The sequence below is a fragment of the Dendrobates tinctorius genome, unplaced genomic scaffold (genome assembly GCF_039654945.1).
Source record: "Dendrobates tinctorius isolate UK_male_01 unplaced genomic scaffold, ASM3965494v1 ptg000270l, whole genome shotgun sequence".
NCBI lineage: Eukaryota > Metazoa > Chordata > Amphibia > Anura > Dendrobatidae > Dendrobates > Dendrobates tinctorius.
Genome location: NW_027361937.1, coordinates 7,938,001 through 7,965,000, shown reverse-complemented (window position 1 = coordinate 7,965,000; position 27,000 = coordinate 7,938,001). Strand labels below are relative to the sequence as shown.

Sequence of the window (27,000 nt, the reverse complement as noted above, 5' to 3'; positions counted from 1 at the left end):
TGTGTTATTTAAATGTTCTGCGGTACTGTTGCTTGTATATGCATTTTAGATAACTTGGATAACCTCCTTAAGCAGTGCTACAATATTAAATTTCTTACAAAATATTATATTTCTGTTGAAGATCATTTTCTTTAATGTACATTTTATAGAATAATCTTTATCTGTCATGCAGATAAGCACTTTTTTTTTTTCTTTAATTTTTGCTATATAACTATTTGAAGTAGACTAGTAGACCTGGCTAGCTGTCTGTTTAGTTGTAGTGACACCAAGAATTGTGGTCCCATTGGTCATCACCTTTGATATTCTCAGACATCGATGGGAAAACTATCTCTGGTATTGACCAAATAAGTTTACAGAATTATCAGTTTCTGAGGCGTTAGTGACAATCAGCATGGTGACTCTTCCATTCCTGACTTTAGCAGAAATGCCACAACATAGAGAAAATTGTCACAACACGCAAAAAAGAGGCAAAGTAAACATTTAAAGATATTTATGAAACTTTTTCAGCATTTACATTTTTATCCAACATTTACTAATAAGTTATTGCATTTTTCTTAAATGGAGAACAGTATATAAAAAGTGAAATGTTCTTAATTCCAGATAACCGCACATACCATTTCTTGGCCGAGGATGATCAGGAGTGTATTGCGTAAGTGAAAATGATAAATGGTGCCTGCACTTTCAGACCATTTGATAGATTACATTCTAAATAAGCAATCTGCAATTCACTTTTTTAAAAATGCTATCTTATGGAGAATACCAGTAAATCATTACACCCATGTGAAAGGCGACTCACAACATGAAATTTCTTTTAGAAGGAAAAAAATAGTCCTTGAATGCCAAAGGAAAAAAAGTTTTTTGAAAATTTTATTAAATATCAAAAAATCCCATTTACATAAAAAATATCACTTTTCAATTTATTGTCGATATATTACATGGGTTACATAGTTGTAAAAATGTGACTCAATCCAAGAGTGTAAACAACAGCCAAGGACTCAGGTGGGGATATATCTAATGATGGCAAAACAGAGAGAAAAAGAGGGGGGAGACAATCTCTTTTTATAAGTATACCCCTATATTACGTGCATGTGCCTTTAAATATTGTGAGTTTGCAAATAATGCAGCAACAATTATATGAGAAAGGACACTGAATATAACCATCACTATAGTGCTCCGTGTTTTAAGCTATTCTAAATTCAAACATTGTATTAATGAAAAGGGAAATAATTACCAATAGTTTTGTTTAGTCCCGCCTGGACCTCAGCTACATACCCCTACGTGCGTTTCGCGTTCAATAGTTCCCGCTTCCTCAGGGGGTGGATCTGGTCTCTGTTTTCCACACTCTTTCATTGCAATGCACTGTTGCTGGCTGACCACGTCTCATTAGAGCTGGCGAGGGACAGACTGTCACTATGCGCTGAGAAAAATAGTGCACACTAAGACAATAGCTGCTACTGGGCATTGACTACCAATGCTTGCTTAGTAGAGCAGGTACTCTACTAGCCCCTGTAGTTCATTTCCTGAAGCTGATGACGCTTGGTTTCAGAGTGGGGGTGGAGGCTGCAGATGAAAATAATAGACTGAAAATTGGACTACATATCCGTCATTAACTTTGAAGTGGTTGTTCTTTACATTAATGACGTTATATTAAAGGGAATCTCTCAGCAGCTTTTTGCTATCTCAGCTGAGAGCAGCCTGATGTAGAGAAAGAGACCCTGGTTCCAACGATGTATCACTTAGATTACTGGGTACAGCAGTTGTGAGACAATCAGAGTTCTTAAATATAGCATGTAGAAGAGCGGAGAAAGCTAACCCCCACAAGTGATATTAATATGCCAATCAGTAGTAGCAGCAATAATCTTCTGCTCACTCATTGTATAGAAACAACAGCACACAGCCTAATAATTGACATATCCCTGAAATCAGTGTCTCAGCCCATACCTCTTACTGCCCTCAGATTACATAGCAAAAACCTGCTGAAAAGATACCCTTTAAAGCCCACCGACTGGAACAGCTTCAGATGTTACAAACGAGAATGTCTGATCATGCTGGTGCTTGGGAGAGCTCTGTGACAAATATTTCTGTTTCAGATGGATCTCTGTGCTGACTAACAGCAAGCAGGAAGCTCTGAACATGGCATTTCATGAAGTTCGCCCCAGTGAGGAGAACAGTATAGAAGATCTTACCAAAGCCATTATCGAGGATATTAGGCGAATGCCTGGGAATAGTGTGTGCTGCGATTGTGGTGCCCCAGGTGAGATCATGCATAAGTCAAACTCTGCACAAAATAGAATGTGACTTGTATGTATAAATGCATTTGCTATGCCTCCAAAATCATATATGGGGTAGATCTAGATCTATATATGTTTTTTCTATCTTATATAGCTTACAAACATCCTTGTGAAATTACTGCGTTTACTGTGGTTTCCAACAAAAGATATTTATCACCTATTGTCATGTTGTCTAGAAGAGTCCCATAGACTGTGAATGGAAGGGTGGGGAGAAACTGGAGATTTGGAATGCCCTTTAGTGATTGGTGGGGTCCTTGCTGAGGCCTGCAGAGATCATACACTTTCCTTACCCTCTAGAGGGGAGATAAATGTTCTTTGTGTGAAAACCTCTTTATAGCCATTTCCTATCTTGAGCAGCTTTTAAAGGACATTATGATTTATATTACACATTGCACTAAGAAAACTAGTGCAATAAATTAGTGGAAAAATGTATGAGATCAGGTGCATAGATGCAAAGATTTAGTTTCTACAGGGGTCTAGTTCTCTCACATTTCGTGTATGGGACTTTCTTTGCTCTGAAAGTCATGTTATCTAACAAGTCCCCGCTAATTTAGGCAAATCTGGGCAGTCAGATCTCACATTACCTGCATTGCAGCGGTAAGGCTAGTTTCACACTAGAGTATGGAGGCGCTGCGGATTTCCTCTGTGAAGCTCCGCCCACGGCCGCACCTCCTCCGTTGCGATTGGCGCAGATCGCCGCACCATCAAAACGACGCATGCGGAGGCATCCGCATACATCGGCCCGGCCTGCGTACCTAATGCTAAAGATAGGGTACGCAGGCCGCATGCCAACGGAGGCAGAGCTGACCGGAGGAGGTGCGGATGTGGGCGGAGCTTCACGGAGGAAGTCCGCAGCTCCTCCATACGCAAGTGTGAAACTAGCCTAAGACAATCAAGGCTTCACATTTACAAACACCGGCTGGCAACTCTCAGCGATAAATGTGCTGCGAGACCAAACTCCACGGTGTGTATATTAATAAGAAATGTCCAGTAACCTCCATACAGTAGATAATAGCTGACTGTGATGTGAGAAGTGGCGGTGTTAACGTCAAGCATGTGCTTAACATAGGAGCGTTTTTTTTATCTTTCTACTTGCTTTTACATGTGTTTTTTCTTTCTATTTTCATTTTTTTATCCATATGTCATAAAATATACGATTGATGTATGTATCTTTATTTACCAGATCCAACATGGCTGTCTATAAATCTGGGTATCCTCACTTGTATTGAATGTTCTGGGGTTCACAGAGAACTTGGAGTCCATCATTCTCGTATCCAGTCTCTCTCGCTTGACAAACTTGGAACCTCAGAGCTCTTGGTGAGAGGAAACCCTTTCCTATTATTTTTACATCCCACCATTTAAAAAGTGATTTAGGCAATTAAAAATTTTAGGACAAAATAAAATAGTGGACGAATTGTTAAAGCACTACTCCATCTTTATTTTTTATTTTAGCACTGCAGTGGTGCTACTAAAGGCAGGTTCCTGCACCCAATATTATAGTCACCACCGGATGACATCTGCTCTTCCTGGCGCTGCTGTGGTCCCGCGGAGCCATCTTGTGACCGCAGCTTCTGACTGACCGGAAGTCAGAGGTATCGGTCACAAACTCTCAATGCAAGTCTATGAGAGCTAGAATAAGTCGTAAAGTAAAGGATTAAAAAAGCTGAATAACATTACACATATTACCTAAAATTCTTTAAGCCTTATGTCATTGCTAAATTGGGAGAGCTAAAAATATCAGAAACCTGCTTGTTAACTGTTGTTCCATTGCTGTGTAAAATCTTTTTGAATTTCATCAGTGTTTTTGGTCAGAGTTTCATCAGAGTTTGGTCAAGTGCTAGTTTTTCTCCAGAGTTTCATAAGTTTTTCTCTGATGGGGAAAAAGAAGAAACTCTGAAGCTTCTCCTTTCAAACAGTCCAGGAAAATCAGACAGGTCCCGGACATTACCTGATTGCTGTCTGATTTTTTTTTAATTTTCACTGACTTGAAAATTTGCATTGTCAATTTTGATTCGTGAAAAGTCTATCTTGTCGTGGTGGCGGCTTAAAAAACCTTTTGACCAAAAAAAAACAAAGGTTCCTGGCTATATGTGTGATCTGGTGTTAGATGGGAACTGGTAATGCGTGATCGGTAAGGACGTGGTGCAAAAGTGGAGTTTTTCCAAGAGTGGATGGTGGGACTGTGGAAGGTACGCGGGGTGGAGGCGGAGCTGCGCTGGAGTCTCAAGGGGGGCCCGAAAATTTTTGCCAGTATGGGGCTCTGAAATTCCTAGTGGCAGCCCTGGGACCATTCAGTCCAAGGAAAAAAAATCGTACGTGTGAACTACCCCGTAGACTAAGCACCATCCATGAAAAACACTGATAGAACGCATATGTGGTAAACTGACGACTGAATGATCATTATGGTGCCATTATTGTCGCTGTATCCAGAGGTCTAGGGATGTAGACTGAAAGATATCAGTTTTTATATTATTACTACTAATTAATGATAGACATACTCTGCTCACTTATCTCATCTCCATGGTGTATTTTCAGCTAGCAAAAAATGTTGGTAACTCTGGATTCAATGACATTGTAGAGGCCAATCTCCCATCTCCGACAATCAAGCCTACTATAGACAGTGCCATGTGAGTAGATCATGATTTTAACATTTTACTTTATTGGTGTCTTTTACGTGAAAGAGTAAAACTCTACTTTAAAAAGATGCCATGTCTGAGTGATAGTTAGAAAGTCTTGGTCACTTTTCCTATTGCTGTACCACATCACAAGTCCACAAGTGCCGAGTATGAGCTGTAACACAGTCTGAGCCTTCATCTATACCCTTCTACCTGAGAGTGGCATAGCAAAAGTTTTTTTTGGAAATGCTGTTACTCTTTAAAGACCTCATGAAGCTATTGAAGCTATTATTTAATGTACCTTTTTTTTGTTACATTTAATAGGAACACTAGAAAAGATTTCATTACCTCCAAGTATGTACACTGGTTATATACGAAAAGAAGCAACTTACACCCGTTGACACGGCAGCATGATCTTCAAGATGCTGTTCGGTTTAAGGATATTTTTGCACTGATCCAGGCCTATGCAGAAAAGGTTGAATTGACAGAGCCCTTGCCCCAACCAGCACAGGTAATTGTTGTGTATTCAATGTGATCCTGTGTACTTGTAGTATTGTCATTAAGAATGTAAAGAAATATTCACGTGTTTTGTGTATGCACATTAGAAAATATCACATACAGTTGTAAATAAAATTTGCTCCCCATTGCAAAATAGGTTTATTAGCAAACAGTGAAAAAAGAACATTGTGAATAGCTTAACACAACTACTATATCAAGTGATTTCTCCAAATTCAACAGAAAATGACACTTTTATTGCCTCGAAGTGTTTCAACCCCTTCATGACAAGTGTCTTTGTACTTAGTGGAGCACTTTTGGCTGTTATGACCTGCTGCAAACATTATGCATAGTCAGACTCCAGCTTCCAGCAGCCTTCCAGGGGGAATCTTATCCCATTCCTCATGGGCAATAGCCTACAGTTTACTAATATTCTTGGGTTATCAGGAGAGTTGTCCAAAGAAGAAATAATTGCCATGCACAAAGAAGGAAAATTATACAAAAAGATACAAAGCTTTCAAATGTTCCTAGATATACAGTTGGAAACAGAGTTTGCAAGTTCAAAGTTAGAGGAAAACTAGTGGCTACACCACCATGGATGTAGAAGAAAGAAGAGGCTGTCTCTGGGGGCTACCGGATTCCTGAAGAGGCTGGTGAACAAAAACCGTCAAATGACTGGAAAACACCTGTAGCAAGATTTGGGGGCTGCAGGCAGTGAGGTTTAAATTTGCACAGTAAGGCACATGCCTGAACTTCAAGATGTGCTTGCTTCACTATTCATCCAAAAGCACAATAAAAGGGCCTGACACCAGGTACCCACACTTTGCAGTCAATAGCGAATTGCTGTATAGCGTGGCTACACTGAGGGGAGGTGAAATAGTGGAGCAGCTGTTGGTTCCAGGGCCATACCAGCGGAGGGTTGTAGATATGGCCCATTCTCATGTTTTGGAGGGACATCTGGGGATGAAGAAAACACAGGAGAGAACACTGCAGAGGTTCTATTGGCCGGGCTGTTATCAGGAGATCTTGAATTATTGTAGATCCTTCCCCACCCGCTAGATAACCGCTCCCTCTGCGCATTTCCAAAGTTCTCTAGTCCCGTTACCGGTAATAGAGATCCCGTTTGAGCACAATCCCTAGTAGGTCCGTTAGTTGAGTCTGCACGACTGCACAAATATATCCTAGTGGTCATGGACTATGTGACCCGGTACCCTGAAGCAGTACCCAAAGGAACTCTTCAGCTAACAGTTTCGCCCTGGAACTTGTCCATATTTTAGCTAGGACGGGCCTGCCAAAGGAGAGTCTGACCAACCAGGGAACCCCATTCATGAGCAAAGTTATGAAAGAACTTTGTAGGGTCCTCCAGATTGCCCACCTGCGAACCTCAGTGTACGATCCACAGACCGATGTCCTAGTAGAGCACTTCAATAAAACCCTGAAAGCCATGCTTAAAAAGGTCATTGAGAAGGACAGTCGAGACTGGGATTACCTGCATCCATTTCTGCTCTTCTCCATCATGGAAGTTCCCCCGGCCTCTACTGGTTTCTCGCCATTCGAACTCTTGTATGCACGACATTGCAAGGGCTCCTGGACATCACCAAGGAAACGTGGGAAGCTGAGGTCACAGCACATCGGAGCATCATACAGCATGTTGCCCAGCTGCTGGAGAGGATGGTGAAAGTGATGCCTGTTGTGAAGGAGCATCTTCACCTGGCACAGGAGGCACAGGCAAGGGTGTATAACTGATCAGTGAGGTTGAGGCAATTCCAGCCAAGGGACCGCGTGCTAGTGCTTATCCCCACAGTGGAGGGCAAGTTCCTAGCCAAGTGGCAAGGCCCATTCAAGATGGTGGAATAACTGGGAAAAGTTAATTATAAGGTACACCAGCCAGGGCAAAGGGAGCTGCACCAGGTCTATCACTTGAACTTGCTAAAACCCTGGCAAGACCGAGAATCGCTGGAAACCCCTTGACTGGGAGCCAGTCCCAAATTCACCGTGGACGATGTCACCATTGCAGAGACTCTAGTGCCGGCCCAGAGGCAACAGTGTTGGGAGCTGTTGCAACGGAACCAGGACCTATTCTCAGAGTTGCCGTGGCATACGTAGGTGATTGAGCATGAAGTGTTGACAGAACCGCACGTAAGGGTGAACCTCAAGCCTTATAGAATTCCGGAAGCACGTAAAGAGGTGATATCCAATGAGGTGAAGAGGATGCTAAACCTCGGGGTGATAGAGGAGTCGAAAAGTGGATGGTCAAGTCCCATCGTCCTCATACCGAAGCCTGACGGTGAGTGGCGATTCTGCAACGACTACCGCAAGCTGAATAAAGTCTCTAGTTTTGACGCCTACCCTATCCCTCGGGTGGACGAGCTCATTGAGAGACTTGGACACGCGAGGTATATTACAACCCTGGACCTGACAAAGGATCCCCATGTCCCAGAGTTCTAAGGAGAAGACAGCCTTCTCGACACCTGATGGGTGTTTTCAATACACCAGGATGCCCTTCGGTCTGCATGGGGCCCCGGCCGCCTTCCAGAGGGCGATGGATCAGATCCTGGCTCCACATAAGAAGTATGCCACAGCGTTCCTCGATGACATAGTGCTCTCTAGCCCTGACTGGGTTAGTCATCTGCCAAAAGGACAAGCGGTACTGGATGCTTTAAGAAATGCGGGGTTCACGATAAATCCGAAAAAATGTGCCAAAGGGAAGGAAGAGGCCAAGTACCTAGGCTATGTCGTCAGGAGAGGTGAAATTGAGCCGCAAATCAACAAGATCGAGGTGATCCAAGAGTGGCCGCAACCGCTTTCCAAGAAGCAAGTGAGGGTGTTTCATAGAATTGTGGGGTACTATCAGCTATTCATTCCGAATTTCGCTATGATCACTGCGCCATTGACAGATCTTCTTAAAGGCACCAAATCAACGATAATTAAATGGTATGATGACACCGAGATGGCGTTCCAGGGATTTAGAGCTCTGTGTAAACATCCGGTTCTGGTCGCACCAGACTTCAGCAAAGAGTTCGTGGTCCAGACGGGTGCCTTAGAAGTTGGCTTGGGAGCCATGCTGTCTCAAGTAATCAATGGAGAAGAACATCGTCATGCGAGAACTACGCCATCGTGGAGAAGGTGTGTCTAGCCATAAAATGGGCCGTGGATACACTGAGGTACTATCTACTAGGCCGGAGGTTCAAACTTGTGTCCGATCATGCCCCTCTGAGATGATTAAGGGAGAGAAAGGGTAAGAACACCCGGGTGACTAGGTGGCTCTTAGGCCTCCAGGATTTCAAGTTCCATGTAGAACACAGGCCCGGGAAGTCACACGGGAATGCAGATGCCCTCTCCCAAATTCCCTATTTCGTGTCTGAAGGTGCCAAAGCCCCCGGCTTTGGGCAAAGGGGGGGGATATGTGACAGGGTCACTGGCACGATATGTGAGGGGAGATATGTATCACGGAGACTGCTTTCTTCCGTGATCTAGAAACCCATAAGTTTCTTTTCAGCATGATATATGCTGAAGGAGTTAAGCGGCCATGTTATGGGCGGGTTTTTAGGTGAGTAGGTAAGAGATGGGCAGGACGCCTACTCACCATATCTCCACCTCAAGGGTGTGGCTGGGGAAATAAATGTTCAGCCAGGTTTTTTTTTTCTGTGGTCTGTGTTGTGTGGAGGCAAGCAAGCCTCTAGGCTGATGCTCCTATCAGAGCTACTATGTGTTTTGGCCCAGAAGTACTGGGCAGGACCGACTATGAACTTTCTATTTCCTTTTGAGCCAGCAAGGCTGTTTTCTTTTACCATTTTTTGTTTATGATACAATAAACCACCCAAAGACTTCAACCCATGTGTACCTGTGTCTATCTCGAGGAGCAGCTAAGGCTAGTTTCACACTAGCGTTTATTTCCTGCAGCGCACGGTGCCGCTAAGCCCCGCCCCCTCCCGGCTCCCTGCCCGCCCCATCCGGTCATCGCCGCCTACTAGCGCACATGGGCGCTTGCGATCTGCGCACCCTATCTTTAGCATAGGGTGCGCAGATCGTGCGCTGGCCGTGCGCTAGCAGGATTTTGCCGTGCGCTGTGCACTTTTGAAGGTGCGCCCGTGTGCGCCGAACGCAGCATGTTGCATTTCGGCGCGCACGGCGTACCTTCAAAAGTGCGCAGAGCACGGCAAAATCCTGCTAGCGCACGGCCAGCGCACAATCTGCGCACCCTATGCTAAAGATAGGGTGCGCAGATCACAAGCGCCCATGTGCGCTAGTAGGCGGCGATGACCGGATGGGGCGGGCAGGGAGCCGGGAGGGGGCGGGGCTTAGCGGCGCCGTGCGCTGCAGGAAATAAACGCTAGTGTGAAACTAGCCTAAGTGAGCCAACCTTCCACAAGGGGTAACACAAAACTGAAAAAAATTATGGTCTATGGATCAGCAGTGTGTCTGGAGGCGGATGAATGAGACATATAAGTTGAAAAGAACAACTTACCTTCAGAGAAACATGGTGGCGGCTCAATGATGCTATGAAGCTGTTTTATTTTTCTAGTACTGCAACCTGCAGCATATGGAGGGCATGAGATGTACTTAATAAAGTATAACGAAATCCTAAAGAAAGTGTCATGGCTAGTGTTGAGCATTCCGATACCGCAAGTATCGGGTATCGGCCGATACTTGCTGTATCGGAATTCCGATACCGACTTCCGATATTTTTTCAATATCGGAATTCGGCATCGGAATCGGAAGTTCAGTTGATTGACAGCCTGACGTCATCATGATGCGCGGTGTGTGCGCATCATGATGCGCCGTCATTTCGGGCCTTCCGGGGGTCTCTGCCGGCCTGCCGGGGGGCTGTGCCGGCCTGCCGGGGGGCTGTGTGGACTGCCCGGGGTCTGTACCGGCCTGCCGGGGGGCTGTGCCGGCCTGCCGGTGGTCTGTGCACCCTGTGGGGGTCTGTACCGGCCTGCCGGGGGGCTGTGCCGGCCTGCCGGTGGTCTGTGCACCCTGTGGGGGTCTGTACCGGCCTGCCGGGGGGCTGTGCCGGCCTGCCGGTGGTCTGTGCACCCTGTGGGGGTCTGTACCGGCCTGCCGGGGGGCTGTGCTGATGTCCGGGGGTCTGTGCAAGCATCGTCAGATGGGACTACAAGTCCCATCTGACGATGCCTGCTACCATGACAGTGATTGACACATTAGCCAATGATGGGACAGTAGTAGTCCCATCATCCGGCTAATGTGTTAAATGTTAAAAAAAAAAAAATACTACATACATACTACATGCATGCTACATACATACTACATGCTACATACATACTACATATATACTACATACATACTACATACATGCTACATACATGCTACATACATACTACATACATACTACATACATACTACATGCATGCTACATACATACTACATGCATGCTACATACATACTACATGCATGCTACATACATACTACATGCATGCTACATACATACTACATGCATGCTACATACATACTACATGCATGCTACATACATACTACATGCTACATACATACCACATACATACTACATATATACTACATGCATGCTACATACATACTACATGCTACATACATGCTACATACATACTACATATATACTACATACATACTACATACATACTACATACATACTACATGCATACTACATACATACTACATGCATGCTACATACATACTACATGCATGCTACATACATACTACATGCTACATACATACCACATACATACTACATACATACTACATACTACATATATACTACATGCATGCTACATACATACTGCATGCTACATGCATGCTACATACATACTACATATATACTACATGCATGCTACATACATACTACATGCTACATACATACCACATACATACTACATGCTACATACATACCACATATATACTACATACATACAATACATTCATACAATACATACATAGACATACAGTACATATAACATAGAGTAACATACTTACCAATACTTGTCACATTGTTCCCCGAAGCCATTGTCTTTTCCGGAATAAATATTAACATAACAAACCACAAAAATACTCACCCACGATCCGAAGCAGTCCACGAGTGTGTCCCACGACGATCTTGGGTAGAGAACTGCAGCATCAGATGATGCTGCCGTTCTCTACGGGCTGCAGGAATCCAATGACGGAAGGTAGGTATCCTTCCGCACTGTATTCCTCCGCCACTTAAAAAAAAAAAAGTCCCTAGTCTCACTTTATGCCATTTCTGCGTGGGAATTTCCCACACAGCAATGGCATAAAGTGAGACTAGGGACTTTTTTTTTTTTTAAGTGGCGGAGGAATACAGTGCGGAAGGATACCTACCTTCCGTCATTGGATTCCTGCAGCCCGTAGAGAACGGCAGCATCAGCTGATGCTGCAGTTCTCTACCCAAGATCGTCGTGGGACACACTCGTGGACTGCTTCGGATCGTGGGTGAGTATTTTTGTGGTTTGTTATGTTAATATTTATTCCGGAAAAGACAATGGCTTCGGGGAACAATGTGACAAGTATTGGTAAGTATGTTACTCTATGTTATATGTACTGTATGTCTATGTATGTATTGTATGAATGTATTGTATGTATGTAGTATATATGTGGTATGTATGTAGCATGTAGTATGTATGTAGTATGTATGTAGCATGCATGTAGCATGCAGTATGTATGTAGCATGCATGTAGTATATATGTAGTATGTATGTAGCATGCATGTAGTATATATGTATGAATGTATGTAGCATGTAGTATGTATGTAGTATGTATGTGGTATGTATGTAGCATGTAGTATGTATGTAGTATGTATGTAGCATGCATGTAGTATGTATGTAGTATGTATGTAGTATATATGTAGTATGTATGTAGCATGTAGTATGTATGTAGCATGCATGTAGTATATATGTAGTATATATGTAGCATGTAGCATGTATGTAGTATGTATGTGGTATGTATGTAGCATGTAGTATGTATGTAGCATGCATGTAGTATATATGTAGTATGTATGTAGCATGTAGTATGTATGTAGTATGTATGTAGTATATATGTAGTATGTATGTAGCATGTAGTATGTATGTAGCATGCATGTAGTATATATGTAGTATATATGTAGCATGTATGTAGTATGTATGTGGTATGTATGTAGCATGTAGTATGTATGTAGCATGCATGTAGTATATACGTAGTATGTATGTAGCATGTAGTATGTATGTAGCATGCATGTAGTATATATGTAGTATGTATGTAGCATGTAGTATGTATGTAGCATGCATGTAGTATATATGTAGTATGTATGTAGCATGTAGTATGTATGTAGCATGCATGTAGTATATATGTAGTATGTAGCATGTAGTATGTATGTAGCATGCATGTAGTATATATGTAGTATGTAGCATGTAGTATGTATTTAGCATGCATGTAGCATGTACTATGTATGTAGCATGCATGTAGTATATATGTGTTATGTATGTAGCATGTAGCATGCATGTAGTATGTATGTAGTATGTATGTAGTATATATGTGGTATGTATGTAGCATGTAGTATATATGTAGTATGTATGTTGCATGTAGTATTTATGTAGTATGAATGTAGCATGTATGTAGCATGTATGTAGTATGTAGTATGAATGTAGCATGTATGTAGTATGTAGTATGAATGTAGCATGTATGTAGCATGTAATTTTTTTTTTTTTTTTTTACATTCAACACATTAGCCGGATGATAGGACTATTACTGCCCCATCATTGGCTAATGTGTCAATCACTGTCATGGTAGCAGGCATCGCCCGATGGGACTTGTAGTCCCATCGGACGATGCCTGCACAGACCCCCGAAGCCTGCACAGACCACCGGCAGGCCGGCACAGCCCCCCGGCAGGCCGGCACAGCCCCCCGGCAGGCCGGCACAGCCCCCCGGAGCCTGCACAGACCACCGGCAGGCCGGCACAGCCCCCCGGCAGGCCGGCACAGCCCCCCGGAGCCTGCACAGCCCCCCGGCAGGCCGGCACAGCCCCCCGGCAGGCCGGCACAGCCCACCGGAGCCTGCACAGACCACCGGCAGGCCGGCACAGCCCCCCGGCAGGCCGGCACAGACCACCGGAGCCTGCACAGACCCCCTGGCAGGCCGGCACAGCCCCCCGAAAGGCCCGTACAGACCCCAGAGAGGCTGTACAAGGGCAGGAAAGGGTTTTTCTTATTCCGATACCGGAAGTCCCATAGACTTGAATGGGACTTCCGGTATCGGAATCGGCGATACCGATACTTTTTTAAAGATCGGCCGATACCATCCGATACGATACTTTGAAGTATCGGACGGTATCGCTCAACTCTAGTCATGGCTTCTATAAGGAAGTTAAAGTTTTGACATCATTGAACCTTCCAACAGGAAAGTCCACCAAGGCTTGCTTTCAGAAGAAGTTCTGAAGAGGTCCTCACAATCGCCTGACTTGAACCCCAAAACTTTGATGGGATTTGAAAAAGGCAGCTGCAGATCACAAACCCAAGAATATTAGTGAACTAAAGAATATTTTACCCTAAAGAAGGGGCTACAATTCCTCATGAATGCAACTAGAAGTTGTGTTTGGCAGTTCATTCTGTTTGTCATGAATGATAACAGTCAAAGAGGCTCTACGAAGAGCCAAATACACTAGTCATGGAGGGGTTCTGAGACTGCAGTGGTCAATAAAAGTGCCATTTATGATGAATTTGGAGAAATCACTTGGTTTATTAGTTGTATTGAGCTATTCATATTGTTCTTGTTTTATTTCTTTATGGCAAACAGCAGAATGTTTGTAAATGATGTTATTTGCTTATTCTATTTCAGGAGGCTGGTGAGACCATTCTGCATTTGGCAGTGCTATTGTCAGACAGAACATCATTACATATTGTAGACTTTTTGGTACATAACAGGTAAGCAAATTAATACTATATATGTAGTTGTTTTATGAGGTGCTTATTTTATATGCTATCTGCATGGATGAGTAAAAAATGTAAATTGTGTTTTCTACAGTGGAAACCTAATGAAGCAAACTGTCCGAGGAAACACCCCGCTTCACTACTGCAGCTTGTATAACAAAACTGAGAGCATAAAACTTTTCCTGAGAGCTAAAGTCAATGTAAAGATAAGTAAGTACCTTGGTATACCAGCAGACGTATATACACCTCCCCATGTTTGCTGCGGGCTCCGGCGATGAGCCGACGATGTGGAATCGCGATCTACCCGCGACTGTTAACATGCTGCGAGCAGGAAGTGTGTCATTATCTCCTCCCATTGGCGACCGTATCACATGACTGCAGATCGCCGATGGGTTAGCATGACAACCCGGGGTCAGCAGGAGACCCCTGTGGCTGTGATAGCTGGATAGCTATGAGTGCCGCCCAGCAGTTGGCGCTCATAGCAAGTGAGCATATCTCCTACGTAGAGCAGGGCTGGAGCCCTGCTCTATGTAGCACAAGCGATCAGATGATCGCAGCTTCTAGTCTCCCATGGAGACTATTGAAGCAAGTAAAAAGTAAAAAAAAATTTAAAAAAAAAATATTAAAAAAATTAAAACATATAAAAGTTCAAATCACCCCCTTTTCACCCCATTCAAAATAAAACAAAAAAATAAAATCATACATACACATATTTGGTATCGCCGCTTTCTCAAAATCACCCGATGTATCAATATATAAAAAGCATTAATCTGATCGGTAAAACCGCGCAGCAAGAGAAAAAATCGAAATACCAGAATTACATTTTTTTTGTCGCTGCAACATTGCAATAAAATGCAATAACGGGCGATCAAAAGATAATATGCACACCAAAATGGTATCAAAAATAATGACAGATCGGCGCACAAAAAATAAGCCCTCACCCGGCCCCAGATCCCGAAAAATGGAGACGCTACGGGTCTCAGAAAATGGCAACTTTTTTTTTTGCAATCTCACCGCATTTGGAATTTTTTTCCCGTTTTCCAGTACATGATGTGGTGAAATCAATGGTGCCATTCAAAAGTACAGCTCGTCCCGCAAAAAACAATCCCTCACATGGCCATATTGACGGAAAAATAAAAATGTTATGGCCGTGGGAAAAAGGGGAGCAAAAAATGGAACCGGAAATACCCGTGGTCCTTAAGGGGTTAATAATTCTGGTGAAACTGCAGTATAAAGTTTGGGTCTAACTGGACACCCAACTCCTCCCTTCACAGTATAGCGGTATTTTTGTTCTCCAGCTTTCTTCCTGTGGATCATGACACAGTAATTGGGATTATCCTATAAATGATCGCTCTAGTAAATGGCGCCGATTCTAGCAGAAGTAATGCACATGATGGGACATACGGTATCCTCTCCTTGCAAGCGTCTTTCGTGTCCTGATCCAGAACTTTTCGGCCAGATCTCCTTAAATTTTCACATTACCAGATGACTTTTCATTTCGTTTTCTTGCTTTATGCCTTAAGGGTGATAGAATGAAATTGGATAACAATTTGCATGTCGAATAAATTAGCATCGCACAAGTTGCTAAGAATGAAAATGTGAAAAATGCGATTTTCTATGCTCCAGTTCCTAAGAAGCTAGACCCTGCAATTCCTAACCTGCGTTACTTACCGATAATGATTGTATCACCTTTACAGCTCTGTTGGTTTTATTTCTCATGTTTTTTTCATAACTTTTAATTTTTGCAGAAAATGAAGTTGGGGAAACGGCTCTCGATATTGCCAGACGCCTGAAACTTTCTCTTTGCGAAGATTTGGTAAGAGAATTAAAATGGTCACACATACAGTGGCTTGCGAAATTATTCATCCCTCTGGACCTTATACCCATTTTGTTATATTACACCCTGTGTTTAACCCCTTAATGACCGCCAATACGTGTTTATACTGACCTGAGATATAAGAGAATATCATCCCCATACAGGTGACAATCCAGCAGCTGTCGGCTGTCCACTAGAGCTGACAACTTGCTGCATCAGCCACGATCAGTGTTTGCACCGTCCATATCTTTTAACCCCTTAGTTGCTGCTGTCAATAGTGACCATATCGTATAAATGGGTAGCAGAGTGTTGGGGCTCCTTCTTAATCCGCATCAACACCTAGACATCATGATTGTGTGGCCCTGATGTTTGGCCATGAACTGCCATGGCAAATAGCGGACTTGGAGTCTGCCGGCTGTAGTAACCTGTTCAGAAGTTAGCAACATTTAGGTGGTAAAAACACACATTTCATTCCTGTTATGCCACTTTGCATTAATTCCTGAAAATCATCTGAAGGGTTACTAAACTACCTGACAGCAGTTTTCAGTATGTCAGGGGGTGCTGTTTTTAACCCCTTTCCTACATTAGACGTACTATTCCGTCCATGTGTCCTGGGACCTCTAAGTCCCAAGGATGGAATAGTACGTCATAGCGATCAGCAGCGCCCCCCGTTGGGAGCGTCACTGATCGCGGCCGGGTGTCAGCTTCTTATCACAGCTGACACCCGGCACTATGTGTCAGGGGCGGTCACGGACATGATCGCAGTTTACCGGGGGTTTAGGGAAGCATCGGCAGGGAGGGGGCTCCCTCCGTGCTTCCCTGAGACCCCCGCAGCAGCGGAATGTGCAGCGCTGCTCTTGGGGCCTCCTTCCCTACAGAGCGCAGGCACAAGGAAGCCTTCTGCACTGCCTGTGACAGATTGCTGATCTGTCAAAGCGATCTGTGATGTGACAGATCAGCGATCTGACACATGACAGTGATGTCCCACCTGGGACATTGTAATAAAGTTAAAAAAAAAAAGTGTAAAAAAAAAAAATATTCCTTAATAAAATTCATTTTTTGAAACAAAAACCACAATAAAAGTACACATATTTGGTATCGCCGCATCCATAACGACCCGCCCTATAAAATTGTCCCACTAGTTAACCCCTTTAGCGAACCCCTTAAAAAATAAAAAACGAAGCAAAAAATAATGATTTATTATCATACCGCCAAACAAAAAGTGCAATAATGCGCGATCAAAAAGACAGATATAAATAACCATGGTACCGCTGAAAACATCATCTTGTCCCGCAAAAAACGAGCCACCATGCAACGTCATCAGCGAAAAAATAAAAAAGTTATAGCTCGTAGAATAAAGCGATGCAAAAATAATTTTTTACAACACCATTTTATTTTTTAGGGAACACATCACATTTGAAGTCACTTTGAGGGGTCAATATGCTAGAAAATACCCAAAAGTGACACCATTCTAAAAACTGCACCCCTCAAGGTGCTCAAAACCACATTCAAGAAGTTTATTAACCCTTCAGGTGCTTCACAGGAATTTTTTGAATGTTTCAAAAAAATGAACATTAAACTTTTTTTCACAAAAAAAATTACTTCAGGTTCAATTTTTTTATTTTACCAAGGGTAACAGGAGAAATTGGACTGCAAAAGTTATTGTGCAATTTGTCCTGAGTACGCTGATACCTGATATGTGTGGGGGGAACCACTGTTTGGGTGCATAGCAGAGCTCGGAAGGGAAGGAGCGCCGTTTGACTTTTTACAAGTGACCCCATTTTGGAAACTAGACCCCCCGAGGAACTTATCTAGTTATGTGGTGAGCACTTTGAACCCACAAGGGCTTCACAGAAATTTATAACGTACAGCCGTACAATTAAAAAATCATATTTTTGCAACAAAAATTATCTTTTCACGCCCAATTTTTATTTTCCCAAGGGTAACAGGACCCCAAAAGTTATTGTGCAATTTGTCCTGAGTACACTGATACCCCACATGTGGGGGTAAACCACTATTTGGGCGCATGGCAGAGCTCGGAAGGGAAGCAGCGCCATTTGACTTTTTTGGCTGGAATTGAGATTGGACGCCATGTCGCGTTTGGAAAGCCCCTGATGTACCAAAACAGTGGAAACCCCCCAATTCTAACTCCAACCCTAACGCCAACACACCCCTAACCCTAACCCTAGCCCTAACCCTAATGGGAAAATGGAAATAAATACTTTTTTTTTTTTATTTTATTATTTTTCCCTAACTAAGGGGGTGATAATGAGGGGTTTGATTTACTATTTATGGCGGTTTTTACATTTACAGATTTTAAAAATTTGGCCCAGTCACTAAAGGGTTAAATATGTTTGTAATCCGAATTGTATGTAGTGGATTAGCAACAAATAGTCTAAGTTGGTGAAATGAAGTGAGAAAAATATAGGCATAAATAAAATTTATGGAATAAAATAAAAATTGGGATGTTCGTATGTATTCACTCCTTTTTCTATGAAGCCACTAAAAATTTCTGGTGCAAGCAATTGCCTTCATAAGTCACATGATTAGTGAAAGGAAGGCCACCTTTGTGCAATCTAAGTGTCACATGGTCTGTCAGTATACACACACCTGTTCTGAAAGGGCACAGAGGCTGCAACACCATTAAGCGAGAGGCATCACTGACCAAACACCATGAAGACCAAGGAGATCTCCAAACAAGTCAGTGACAAAGTTCTTGAGGAGTCAGGGTTGGGTTATAAAAAAAAAAAATATACCAATTTCTGATGATCCCCAGGAGCACCATCAAATCACAACAAATCTGCCAAGAGAGGACGGCCCACCAAAACTGTCAGCCTAGGAAAGGAGAGCATTAATCAGATAAGCAGCACAGAAACCAAACCTAACCCTGAAGTAGCTCATCTTCCACGCGCCCTCGCAGCATCTCGTTGGTCCTGGCGCCCTCCCAGCATCTCGTTGTTCCCGGCGCCGAAGCTCTTCCTGTGCCGAACGATCATGTGGCCTTGCTTATTAAGCTAATTAATATTCCCTCCATGCCTATGGGAATGGAGAAGCGTACATATTCATTACGTTAATGAGCGGGGCCACGTGATCGCTCGGCACAGGAAGAGCTGTTGGCACCGGGACCAACGGGATGCTGCTGCGAGGGCGCCAGACCAACGAGATGCTGCGAGGGCGCGCAGGAGGGTGAGTAGGATATCTTCTGGAAGCCGACGGCTGCGGGTGTCACTGTGCCCGCTATAAGAGAAATGAATATTCATTTCTCTTTAGCAGCGGCACAGGTTTTAGCCACAGCCGCCGACTCCTGCCTCTGTCACCCGCCGCTCCCCCTCCCCCGCCGGCTTTCTGGAACAATTGACTCGTGTATAAGCTGAGGGGGGCGTTCTCAGCACAAAAAAATGTGCTGAAAATCTCGGCTTATACACGAGTATATACGGTATATAAAATTTGAATTTCATTACTGCTCTAGAAAATAGGAAAATACGAAGATACTTAGCACATAATTTGGTGAATTCATGCATGCCCAGCGGCCACAACAAGGGGATCTTCTTTACTGTAAACCTATGCTAATGCAGTTCCTCTACTGGGTGATTTGAGACTGGGACGGAGTTTCACCTTCCAACAAGACAATGACCCAAAGCATACTGCTCAGTCAACACTTGAGTGGTTTAAAGGGAGAAACGTGTAAATGTTTTGGAGTGGCGTAGTCAAAGCCCAGACCTTAATCCAATTGAGAATCTGTGGTCAATGTGAGTGTATTGAGTATGGAGTGCACAGATTGCTAACATATACTGTAGCACTGCAAACAGGAAAAACATTGTTTCATCCTAGATCGGGAATAGGTAGACATCTTTTATGACGATTTTTACAAGTTCTAGTAATATTGTGTATTAACATTAAAATAGAAAAACCACTCTACATAGGAATAGGATTATACTAGCTAATTGGTAGTAGTTCAACCCCAGTGACCACTACCAATCATTAAAATAAAGGGGCATTCTCTCTGTATGGTTATACATCCAGCACTGAGCAGAGATTTGTACTTTGGCCCTGTTTAGAAGGGACCACTGTGCTATACTTTCCACAACCTCTTAATTCTAACATGTGCTCTTACTTGCTCTGACTGGTAAACTTACTTTATTCTTGTCCAGTCTTTTGTTAAGCCTCCAATCTCGCTATGTGACTGCAGACATCTCAATCCTCACAGCTTGTGCAACGCATGCTGTCTGAATTCTACAGTGTCTGTGGTGACAGCGGGCAGTCACGTGCCTGCAGATATGCAATATTCATACTTCTTGACACATACCAACTAGATGTGCATGGTTTCACTCAATTCACTTGTATTGATCGAAGTTGGGTATATCTAGTCCAAATGTGGCAAGAAATATGCATATCACATACAAGTGCTTCTCACAAAATTAGAGTATCATCAAAAAGTTATTTCAGTTCTTCAATACAAAAAGTGAAACTACTATATTATATAGTCATTACAGAGTGATCTATTTCAAGTGCTTATTTCTGTTAATGTTGATGATTATGGCTTACAGCCAATGAAAACCCAAAAGTCATTATCTCAGTAAATTAGAATACTTTATAACACCAGCTTGAAAAATTATTTTAAAATCCGAAATGTTGGCCTACTGAAATGTATGTTCAGTAAATGCACTCAATACTTGGCCGAGCTACTTTTAGATCAATTACTGCATCAATGCAGCGTGGCATGGAGGCGATCAGCCTGTGGCGCTGCTGAGGTGTTATGGAAGCCCAGGTTGCTTTGATAGCAATCTTCAAATTGTCTGCATTATTGGGTCTGGTGTCTCTCATCTTCCTTTTGACAATACCCCACAGATTCTGTATGGGGTTAAGATCAGATGAGTTTTCTCGCCAATCAAGCACAGTGATACTCTTGTTTTTAAACCAGGTATTGATACTTTTGGGAGTGTGGACAGGTGCAAAGTTCTGCTGGAAAATGAAATTTCCATCTCCAAAAAGCTTCTCGGCAGAGGGAAGCATGAAGTGCTCTAAAATTCCCTGGTAGATGGCTGCACTGACTTTGGTTTTCATAAAGCACAGTGCATCTACACCAGCAGATGACATGGCTCCCCAAACCATCACTGATTGTGGAAACTTCATACTAGACCTCAAACAGCTTGGATTGTGTGCCTCTCCACTCTTCCTCCAGACTCTGGGACCTTGATTTCCAAATGAAATACATAATTTACACAGGCAATAAATCCATCACCTGAGCAATACTAATGAAATCCTGAAAACCTGACCTGTTGGTGTCTTGAGGACTGGAGTTGGGGAACACTGCCATAGAATCATAGAATAGTCAGAGTGAGACAGATAGATGGAGCGCCAGGCTGACAGTTCTCAGGGCGCTGGTAATAGTAATCCGATGCTGCTCCTGTCGGGTGCCTCTAGAGAGGATATAAACATGGGAAGCAGGGTAACCAGATCGCAGGGCAGCGCAAAGCAAAGGGAGAAGCTTGAAAGGTTTTCTTCTTTATTAAGTTCCACAGCGCGTTTCAGCGGATAACCTCCGTCTTCATCAGGTGGCAAGTCACCTGATGAATAATCCCCTGCGATCGGGTTACCCTGCTTCCCATAGAATCATAGAATGGTAGAGTTGGATGGGACCTCCTGGGTCATCTGGTCCAACCCCCTGACCCAGACAGATGTCTGTCCAGCCTCTATTTGAAGACTTCCATGGAAGGAGAACTCAACATCTCTCGTGGCAGCCTGTTCCACTTATTGATCACCCTAACTGTCAAAAAGTTTTTTCTAATATCTAGTCTATGTCTCCTCCCATTCAGTTTCATCCCATTGCTTCTAGTCTTTCCTTTTGCAAATGAGAATAAAGATGATCCTTCTACAATGTGACAGCCCTTGAGATATTTGTAGAACGATATTAAGTCTCCTCTCAGTCTTCTCTTTTGCAAGCTAAACATTCCCAAAACCTGTAACTGTTCCTCATAGGACATGGTTTGCAGATCCGTCACCATTCTAGTCGCTCATCTCTGAACTTGCTCCAGTTTGTTGATGTCTTTTTAAAAATGTGGCACCCAAAACTGGACACAGTATTCCAGATGAGGTCTGACAAAAGAGGAGTAAAGTGCAATAATGACTTCACGTGATCTAGACTCTATGCTTCCGTTAATACATCCCAGAATTGCATTTGCCTTTTTTGCTGCTGCATCAAACTGTTCAGTCATATTCAGTTTCTGATCTATTAGTATACCCAAGTCTTTTTCACATGTGCTGTTGCTTATCCATATTCCTCCCATTCTGTATATGCTTTTTCATTTTTATTGCCCAGATGTAGTACTTTCCATTTTTCCCAGTTAAAAACTATTCTGTTAGTTGCTGCCCACTCCTCAAGTTTATTTATATCTCTTTGAATCCTCTCTCTCTTCTCTAGTATTAGCTATCCCTCCTAGCTTTGTGTCATCAACAAATTTAATCAGGGTACCCGCAATTCCTTCATCTAAATCATTGATTAAGATGTTGAACAATACAGGGCCCAGGACAGAACTCTGTGGTACCCCACTTGAGACATTCTTCCAACTGGATGTGCAGCCATTTATGACCACTCTTTTGGTCCGATCACTAAGCCAGTTATGAATCCACCTAACAGTTGCCTTGTCCATTCTATACTTAGTCATTTTTTCAATAAGAATGATGTGAAATACTTTGTCAAATGCTTTGCTGAAGTCAAGATATACTATACCTACAGCATTTCCCTGATCCACCCAGTCAGTGATTCTGTCATAGAAGGGACAGGGAAGGGAATTAAGTTAGTCTGACATAACTTATTAGTTACAAACCCATGCTGATTCTAGTTAATCACTTCATTCTTATCCAGGTACTTACATACATGTTGTTTAATAATTTGTTGAAAGATCTTTCCTGGTATAGAAGTCAGACTCACCGGCCTATAGTTCCCTGGGTCCACCTTCTTCCCCTTTTTGAAGATAGGAGCAACATTTGCTCTTCTCCAGTCTTCTGGGACTTCTCCTGTTCTCCAAGAATTTTCAAAGATTATGAAGAGTGGTTCAAAAATTTCTTCTGCTATCTCCTTCACTACTCTGTACTCCAGAAACAGTCTACTCCTTGTGAATCTGCCCCAAATTTTTGAATGGCCTTTTAACAATCCTTTCAAGGCTGCTTGTGCTCCTTTTTTTACCACACTTTTTCCTTCCATTCAACTTTCCATTAATATGCTTGGATATAGCACTCTGTGAGCAGCCAGCTTCTTTAGCAGTGACCTTTTGTGGCTTACCCTCCTTGTGGAGTGTGTCAATGCCTGCCTTCTGGACTTCTGTCAAGTCAGCAGTCTTCCCCATGATTGTGGAGCCTACTGAAACAGACTAGGTGACCTTTTTAAACGCTTAGGAAGCCTTTTCAATTGTTTTCTGTTAATTATTCTAATTTTCTGAGATAATGACTTTTGGGATTTCATTGGCTATAAGCCATAATCATTAACAAAAATAAACACTTGAAATTAGATAACTTTTTGTAATGAATCTATATAATATATTAGTTTCTCTTTTTGTGTTGAATAACAGAAATAAATTAACTTTTTGATGATATTCTAATTTTGTGAGAAGCAAATGTACTTGTGGTCACGTGACCAGCTGCAGTTATGCTATTCTTTTAAGGGGGTTGTCAGTCCAAATCGATACGTTTGCAGTCACTGTGTGACTGCAGACTTAGGAATCCCCACAGGACACGCATTGTGGTCTGGTGGGATATGCCAGTTTCTGACCCAAGACCGAAGAATATGTATGGGTCATAGATACTCCTGACCAATGGGCGAGCCCACGCCCATTGGTTAGGAGTATCTATGACCCATACATATCCTTTGGTCCTGGGTCAGAAACTGGCCGCAGCCCACAATGCGTATCCTGGGGGGATTCCTAAGTCTGCAGTCACACAGTGACTGCAGACTTATCGATTTGGACCCGACAACCCTCATGTAGAGATGCGGCTGTCAAACACCTTTAATATAGATCAAATGTTTTACTTAGCGTTACTAATAGGTACCAATGAACAGGGATCAAATATAAACTCCATGTGTCAAGTGTTGTGCCAAGCTGATCATTGAGGTCTACTGTATGTTCAGGGAGGCGGAAAACCTCAATAATCTGCATGATTAATGGGGCACAAGTTTTGAAAAAATGAGTACCAATGGAAATGCACTAAAGGGGTTCAACTGAGTTCAGAGGACCAAATTATAAAGTCACTCAACTACTTGTCTTCTTTTTTAATCATACTTTTGTTCATTGATCTTTATAAATATGGTTTCTTTTCAATAGCTTCTCCAAGCTCAGAACAATCAGTTTAACATGCGTGTCCATGTGGAATATGAGTGGCGGCTACGCCAAGATGACATGTATGAAAGTGATGATGATCTTGATGAAAAGGTAAGCATAAAGGCAGCAATACTCCTGAAATAGTAGTAGATTGATTATTGAACAACCAGTAAATAAACAATTGACTAGTGGTGATCAAACATTTTATTCCTTGAGTGATTTGTACTGGCCATCCATATTCGGTGAAACCTGGTGAAGGATGAATAGTCTTTCTGGGCATGTTCTCAGTACAGTTTTTAGAATGATCCCGTATTGTGTCCATTCTTGATAAATGAACATTGTACATATACAATTCTAAAGTCCTTTTATCCTCTTCTTAGCTGGGCCCTGTTAAGAAGGAGAGATCTCTACGACCATACAGTTGCTTCCAATCTCCCAGCGCTCAGTTCTCCGACAGGGGACCGCCGACGTCGTTTTTAAGGCGAGCATCTCAGGTGTCTCAAGATTCACGCTATGATATAGGCGGAGGACAATCCTGCACTGATAATGCCATGACACCAACAGCTCCCTTCACACCCCCACTGCCTCCACGCAATCCTATTAGAGGTACGGGAACCGAAAAAGTGACACTCGTGTTAAAGACTTACAGCAAGTACTGGCATGCAAAGATCAGGAGATTGAATGATGGTCATTATGTTCAGTCTGCCCCTCCGTAAATTACTATTCACAGTGAAAATTAACAAAGTAAAAAACACCAACTTACTGAAAAATAGAATTGATTTCTTTACAGAGACACGTCAGGTAAAACTGATGCACAGTGTTGTTCCTATGGAGGACATATGGTAAAGAACCAGTTTTACATGGAGCGTTTCTTCACATGTCCATCAGTTTTTCACAGGTGTAACAGTGGAGGCAAAATATGCAAAGACATATATAATATATAATAAATAATTGCTAGGTGTAATAATGGTAGGTGAACAAATTGGCTAAATGCCCTGGTACATGATTTGAAAGGACCCTCTTTTGTTTTCTATTTTTAGGAATATCTAGCCACATTCTGGTAGAGTGATCTCCGACTTGCGTGCTTTATTTTTCTCTAAAGCTAGAACCACAATTCATAGCAAAAGAATGAGGCCCAGATTCATCAAGACCGGTGTTGTTGACGCCGGTCTTGATGAGGAGACTAGCTGGAGTAGGACACTCCAGATACATGAACAAGCGTATGCCTCTTTATGAATCGGGAGCTTCGGACAAGTGGCATGCCCCTCTCCATAAATCTTACTCCAGTCCCTGCTGGAGTAAGATTTGTGGCGTAGTGGACGCTGACACTCATCGTGACTTTGATGAGCACCGATTGCTATGCTCCGGCTCTGCCCGCTTTGTCGGAGCTGGGAGAAAGTGGCATGGGGAAGCCAACGTTTTTACACAACCTCTAGTTGCACCAGTATTTTGGGACTTTTCAAGGCTTTTGTAAAAGCTTTGGTAAAATGAACTCTGTGTGAACAGGGAAACTTTAAGCTTTACACATAAATCTGACCTCAAAGCAAAGGCATAAACACCGCTTATGTGATAAGTATAGGGGAGAGATGGGATTCAGTCCTTCTTAGTTTTATCCCCTTTACTTTCTGGTAGAAATGTTCTAAGGTTCATGGAAAGGAATGGTGAAACATATGCCAGACACAATAATGGGGGGCCTAAGAGCCTAGATTTGCTATAGGCCCCTTCTACTGTGTACACCACTGCCGTAAAGTACTTCCATTGAGATTTATATGGGGAGAATATACACGTTAGAGTAACTAAATACGTGTGAAGGGAAAAGAACTCTATTTAGGGAGAAACTCAATCATATATGTTTACAATTCAATGCATGCATATTGTTTCTTTCTCAGCACCCAATGTACCACCACCTCCTCCCCCTGCTAGTCCATCACCTGTCCCCAAAAAGCTGCCTGCCACACCTCCATTGACTACAAAGCACAAGAGGGCACTTTCAGAGCCTGCACCTATTATTCCACACAGCCCCTCTAGTCAAAGCAATCTGCACTTTGGTAAGGGTAACTTCAGTTAGTCTGTTGATTAGTATATTATACTGGAATATTGTGATTTTTACTAATTTATTATGAATGCTAACCTACTAAGTAATGTTATATCACAGTGCCTTAATGTGAAAGTGCAGGGTAAGAAAAGAAGACTCATTCAGGTAATAAGGGCAGTCTGTCAACAGGTTTTTGTTACTTAATTGGAGCACAGGATAATGTAGGGACTGAGACCCTGATTCCAGCTATGTGTAGCTTGCTGCAGCTTCAATATTATCAGTGTTTTAACAGCAGGAGATTATCACTACTGTAGAGGACTAAGTGACACCTTCCCAGCAGTCCTGCTAGTCTGTGTTACTTTGCCCCACCCCACTCATTAGCATCTTGTTGTACAGTGTACACAGGAAGCTGTCTGTCACTGGTGTGGGCCGGGTTATACAGAGCTCAGCATTCACAGCAATCCTAAATCAACAGCAGAAAAAACATAGATTTTATCAAAACAGCACCCAGCAGCCCAGT

The 27,000-nt window shown here is 42.8% G+C and overlaps 1 protein-coding gene across 5 annotated transcripts in view; it reads left to right on the top strand.

Moving 5' to 3' along the window:
- The window catches only part of LOC141069643 (arf-GAP with SH3 domain, ANK repeat and PH domain-containing protein 1-like), a 328,366-nt gene that overhangs the window by 288,784 nt on the left and 12,582 nt on the right, over positions 1–27,000 (top strand). For 3 of the 5 annotated variants that reach the window (XM_073559380.1, XM_073559381.1, XM_073559382.1), the window contains exons 13-23: positions 601–649; positions 2,091–2,254; positions 3,475–3,608; positions 4,827–4,918; positions 5,231–5,417; positions 14,223–14,308; positions 14,409–14,524; positions 16,063–16,130; positions 24,449–24,556; positions 24,826–25,051; positions 26,335–26,493. In XM_073559380.1, coding sequence (XP_073415481.1) covers positions 601–649; positions 2,091–2,254; positions 3,475–3,608; positions 4,827–4,918; positions 5,231–5,417; positions 14,223–14,308; positions 14,409–14,524; positions 16,063–16,130; positions 24,449–24,556; positions 24,826–25,051; positions 26,335–26,493 — 1,389 coding nt within the window. The remainder of the gene's footprint in view (positions 1–600; positions 650–2,090; positions 2,255–3,474; positions 3,609–4,826; positions 4,919–5,230; positions 5,418–14,222; positions 14,309–14,408; positions 14,525–16,062; positions 16,131–24,448; positions 24,557–24,825; positions 25,052–26,334; positions 26,494–27,000) is intronic. The other 2 variants (XM_073559383.1, XM_073559384.1) reach the window with 1 other exon arrangement.